This window comes from Scomber japonicus, chromosome 2 (genome assembly GCF_027409825.1).
Source record: "Scomber japonicus isolate fScoJap1 chromosome 2, fScoJap1.pri, whole genome shotgun sequence".
Classification (NCBI taxonomy): domain Eukaryota; kingdom Metazoa; phylum Chordata; class Actinopteri; order Scombriformes; family Scombridae; genus Scomber; species Scomber japonicus.
The window spans coordinates 1,345,655-1,350,654 of record NC_070579.1 but is presented as its reverse complement, the minus strand read 5'-3'; the positions used below and the strand labels follow the sequence as shown (position 1 = coordinate 1,350,654).

The window sequence follows — 5,000 nt, the reverse complement described above, 5'->3', positions numbered from 1 at the left end:
AGAATAAAGTCGTAATATTGTGAGAATAAAGTCGTAATATTAGGAGAATAAAGTCGTAATATTGGGAGAATAAAGTCGTAATATTGGGAGAATAAAGTCGTAATATTAGGAGAATAAAGTCGTAATATTACGAATATAAAATCGTAATATTGTGAGAATAAAGTCGTAATATTGGGAGAATAAAGTCGTAATATTACGAGAATGAAGTCGTAATATTGCGTGAATAAAGTCGTAATATTGCGAGAATAAAGTCGTAATATTAGGAGAATAAAGTCGTAATATTACGAGAATAAAGTCGTAATATTACGAATATAAAATCGTAATATTGCGTGAATAAAGTCGTAATATTAGAGAATAAAGTCGTAATATTGCGAGAATAAAGTCGTAATATTAGAGAATAAAGTCGTAATATTGCGAGAATAAAGTCGTAATATTAGGAGAATAAAGTCGTAATATTGCAAAAATAAAGTCGTAATATTAGGAGAATAAAGTCGTAATATTGCAAAAATAAAGTCGTAATATTAGGAGAATAAAATCGTAATATTGCAAAAATAAAGTCGTAATATTAGGAGAATAAAATCGTAATATTAAGAAAAAAATGTAATATTAGGAGAATAAAGTCGTAATATTAGGAGAATAAAGTCGTAATATTGCAAAAATAAAGTCGTAATATTACGAGAATAAAGTCGTAATATTACGAGAATAAAGTCGTAATATTACGAATATAAAATCGTAATATTGCGTGAATAAAGTCGTAATATTAGAGAATAAAGTCGTAATATTGCAAAAATAAAGTCGTAATATTAGGAGAATAAAATCGTAATATTAAGAAAAAAATGTAATATTAGGAGAATAAAGTCGTAATATTAGGAGAATAAAGTCGTAATATTGCGAGAATAAAGTCGCAATATTACGAAAATAAAATCGTAATATTGCGAGAATAAAGTCGTAATATTGCGAGAATAAAATCGTAATATTACGAAAATAAAATCGTAATATTGCGAGAATAAAATCGTAATATTAGGAGAATAAAATCGTAATATTGCGAGAATAAAGTCGTAATATTGCGAGAATAAAATCGTAATATAAGGAGAATAAAGTCGTAATATCGCGAGAAGAGGAGCTGACTGGTCGACTGCAAGGCTAGCGCTGGTTAACACTTTATTCTCGTAATTTCCAAACTTTTATTTATTAATTATTTTTCCCGCTCTTCGTCTGGCGCTAATACTCCGACTGTCTCTGTAGCTGGAATCTGATTGGTTGACAGTTTTTAACGATTCCTCCCTGAGTTGCAAAAATCACGAAGTTTAAATCGAAGACGAAGATTTCCTCTCGAGCTGCTGACATCATCATCATCATCATCGTCATCATCATCACACTTCCTGCTTCGCACCGACTTCCTGTGAGCTGCTTCCAGGTCACAGGTGAGAGGAAGTAGAGAGCTGACTTCCTGTGAACTGCTTCCAGGTCACAGGTGAGAGGAAGTAGAGAGCTGACTTCCTGTGAGCTGCTTCCAGGTCACAGGTGAGAGGAAGTAGAGAGCTGACTTCCTGTGAGCTGCTTCCAGGTCACAGGTGAGAGGAAGTAGAGAAACAGAGCTTCAGAGTAAAAGGGTTGGAGCTGTCTGCAGAGAACAGAGAAAAGATTAGTTTAGAATAAAACATCAGTAACACTAACTCTGTTTTTCCTTTCCTTCCTTCATTCCTTCTTTCTTTTCTGTGTCCTTCTTTCCTCTCTTCCTCTTTTCCTTTCCTTCCTTCCTTCCTCCTTAATCCCTCCTTTCCTTCCTTCCTCCCTTCCTTCCTCCCTCCTTTCCTTCCTTCCTTCCTCCTTCATTCCTTCCTCCCTCCTTTCCTTCCTTTTTCCTTCCTTCCTTCCTTCTCTCCTTTCCTTCCTTCTTCCTTCCTTCCTACCTCCCTTCCTTCCTTCCTCCCTCCTTTTCCTTCCTTCCTTCCTCCCTCCCTTCCTTCCTTCCTCCCTCCTTTCCTTCCTTCTTCCTTCCTCCTTTCCTTCCTTCCTTCCTCCCTCCTTTCCTTCCTTCTCCCTCCCTTCCTTCCTTCCTTCCTGCCTTCCTTCCTTCCTCCCGTCCTTCCTACCTCCTTTACTTCCTTCCTTCCTTCCTCCCTCCCTCTTTAATCCCTCCTTTCCTTCCTTCCTCTCTCCTTTCCTGTATTCTTTCCTTCCTCCCTTCCTCTCTCCTTTCCTTCCTTCCTTCCTTCCTTCCTCCCTCCCTCCTTTCCCTCCCTCCTTCCCTTCCTCCCTCCCTCCTCTCCTTCCTCCCTCTTTAATCCCTCCTTTCCTTCCTTCCTCGCTCCTTTCCCTCCTTCCCTCCTTTCCCTCCTCTCCTTCCTTCCTCCCTCCTTTACTTCCTTCCTTCCTTCCTTCCAGAAAAGGCTTATTTCACTATATAACATCATAATTTAACAGTTCATTTCCATTTACACCAACAATAAAAGTCCCATCGTCCTACAGGGTGTTACACAGTGTTTTAAAGTGTAATGTGCATCCTTTCCTTCCTTCCTTCCTTCCTTCCTTCCTCCATCCCTCCTTCCCTCCTTTCCTTCCTTCCTTTACATAGTGTTTTAAAGTGTAATGTGCTTCTTCTACCACCAGGGGGCAGAATGGAGTATAACTAACCCAACATTCTTCTTCCCTTCCTTCCTTCCTTCGTTCCTCCCTTCGTTCCTCCCTTCCTTCCTTCCTTCGTTCCTTCCTCCCTCCTTTCCTTAATTCTTCCTTCCTCCCTCTTTTGCTTCCTTCCTCCCTCCTTTACCTCCTTCCTTCTTCCCTCCCTCCTTTCCTTCCTTCCTTTACACAGTATTTTAAACTGTAATGTGCTTCTTCTACCACCAGGGGGCAGAATGGAGTATAAGGTACTTACTGGGTATCCTGATCTGATGATGGTTGAGGACGGTCAGAGTCTCCACGGCTTCAGTCTTACTGTCGAACTCCAACAGACCCGACAGAGTCTTAGAGCTGGCTGCAGCGAGGAAGAGGAGGAGGAAGAGGAGGAGGGAGGGGAGGAGGGAGAGGAGGAGGGAGAGGAGGAGGATGAAGAGGAGGATGAAGAGGACGAAGAGGAGGAGGAGGAGGAGGAGGAAGAGGAGACAGGCGGAAAGGAGGAAGAAGGAAGGAAAGGAGGAAGGAAAGAAGGAGGGACGGAAGCAGCGACGAAGAAGAGGATGAAGAGGAGGATGAAGAGGAGGATGAAGGGGAAGAGGGAGAGGAGAGATGAAGGGGAGGATGAAGAGGAGAGATGAAGGGGAGGATGAAGAGGAGGACAAAGAAGAGATGAAGAGGAGGATGAAGAGGAGGGAGAGGAGGAGGAAGAGGAGGAGGAAGGGGAAGGGGAAGAGGAGGAGGAAGAGGAGGAGGGAGAGGAGGAGGGAGAGGAGGATGAAGAGGAGGATGAAGAGGATGAAGAGGAGGATGAAGAGGATGAAGAGGAGGAGGGAGAGGAGGATGAAGAGGAGGATGAAGAGGAGGAGGGAGAGGAGGATGAAGAGGAGGAGGAGGAAGAGGAGGATGAGAGGAGGATGAAGAGGAGGGGGAAGAGGAGGAAGAAGAGGAGGATGAAGAGGAGGAGGAAGAGGAGGAAGAGGATGAAGAAGAGGAGGAGGAAGAGGATGAAGAGGAGGATGGAGAGTAGGAGGGAGAGGAGGATGAAGAGGAGGAGGAGGAAGAGGAGGAGGGAGAGGAGGAGGAAGAGGAGACAGGAGGAAAGGAGGAAGGAAGGAAGGAAGGAAGGATGGATGGAAGGAAAGAAGGAAGGAAGGAAGGATGGATGAAGGAAGGGAGGAAAGGAAAGAAGGGAGGAAAGGAAAGGAAAGAAGGAAGGAATGGAGGGAGAAGGAAGGAAAGAAGGAAGGAGAGTAGGAGGAAGAGGAGAGACGGACATGAAGCAGGAAGAGAAGACAGGAAATAAAAGTTTAGTGTTGTGTCCTTGTTTCAGTGTTTCGGTGTTTGAGTTCGGAGGTTCGGAGGTTCAGAGGTGTGTGATTTGGTGATTTGGTGATTTAGGGTTTAACTCACGTTTGGCATCAAAGATCTTAAACTTGGTGAAGGCGGGAACGTTGTGTTCAGTACAGAGCTGCAGAGAGAAGAGAGAAAAGAGAGGAAGGAGAGTTTAATACAATAAGTTACTGAAGCTTAAAGGAGCAGTTCACAGTTTAAACCCATTCAGGAAGTTTTCTCAGTCTCAACTAAACTAAACTATGATAATAATCTAACTCAAGACGTTGAGCTGATATCCTTTAACATTCACTCACTAAACTGGATGAACACTTCCTGTCATGGATCTACTACTTCCTGTCATGGATCTACTACTTCCTGTCATGGATGGACTACTTCCTGTCATGGATCAACTACTTCCTGTCATGGATCTACTACTTCCTGTCATGGATGGACTACTTCCTGTCATGGATCAACTACTTCCTGTCATGGATGGACTACTTCCTGTCATGGATGGACTACTTCCTGTCATGGATGGACTACTTCCTGTCATGGATCAACTACTTCCTGTCATGGATGGACTACTTCCTGTCATGGATGGACACTTCCTGTCATGGATCTACTACTTTACATGTTTCCATGTTTATCTGTTTTTTTTCCATCTGCCCCGACCGGTGGAGGCAGATGGTCGCTCTCTTAGATCCTGGCTCTGCTTTCAGGTTACTTCCTGTTAAAAGGGAGTTCTCCTGCTGCTCATGTGGGAATGTTGAGTCTCCTTAAATTAGACTAAATAAGCACAATTTATACTGTTCAGTTTGACATCTGAGCAGTAAAAACCCGAAATACTGACGATGTACAAAAATTGAGAAAGAACATTTATGACATTTATTAAAACATTCATAAATTACTGTTGTTAGGTTCAGGGTTAGGGTAGGAGGGTTAGGGTAGGAGGGTTAGGGTAGGAGGGTTAGGGTAGGAGGGTTAGGGTAGGAGGGTTAGGGTAGGAGGGTTAGGGTAGGAGGGTTAGGGTAGGAGGGTTAGGGTAGGAG

At 43.0% G+C, this 5,000-nt stretch overlaps 2 protein-coding genes across 2 annotated transcripts in view; both read right to left on the bottom strand.

The window, feature by feature from the left end:
- Positions 1-5,000, bottom strand: part of LOC128378299 (neoverrucotoxin subunit beta-like) — a 151,373-nt gene that overhangs the window by 115,750 nt on the left and 30,623 nt on the right. The window lies entirely within an intron of this gene.
- The window catches only part of LOC128378383 (heterogeneous nuclear ribonucleoprotein L-like), a 12,828-nt gene continuing 9,222 nt past the window's right edge, over positions 1,395-5,000 (bottom strand). Inside the window, exons 10-12 of the mRNA XM_053337887.1 lie at positions 4,033-4,090; positions 2,882-2,980; positions 1,395-1,624 (exon numbers count right to left, since the gene is read on the bottom strand). Coding sequence (XP_053193862.1) covers positions 1,569-1,624; positions 2,882-2,980; positions 4,033-4,090 — 213 coding nt within the window. The 3' untranslated portion in view covers positions 1,395-1,568. The remainder of the gene's footprint in view (positions 1,625-2,881; positions 2,981-4,032; positions 4,091-5,000) is intronic.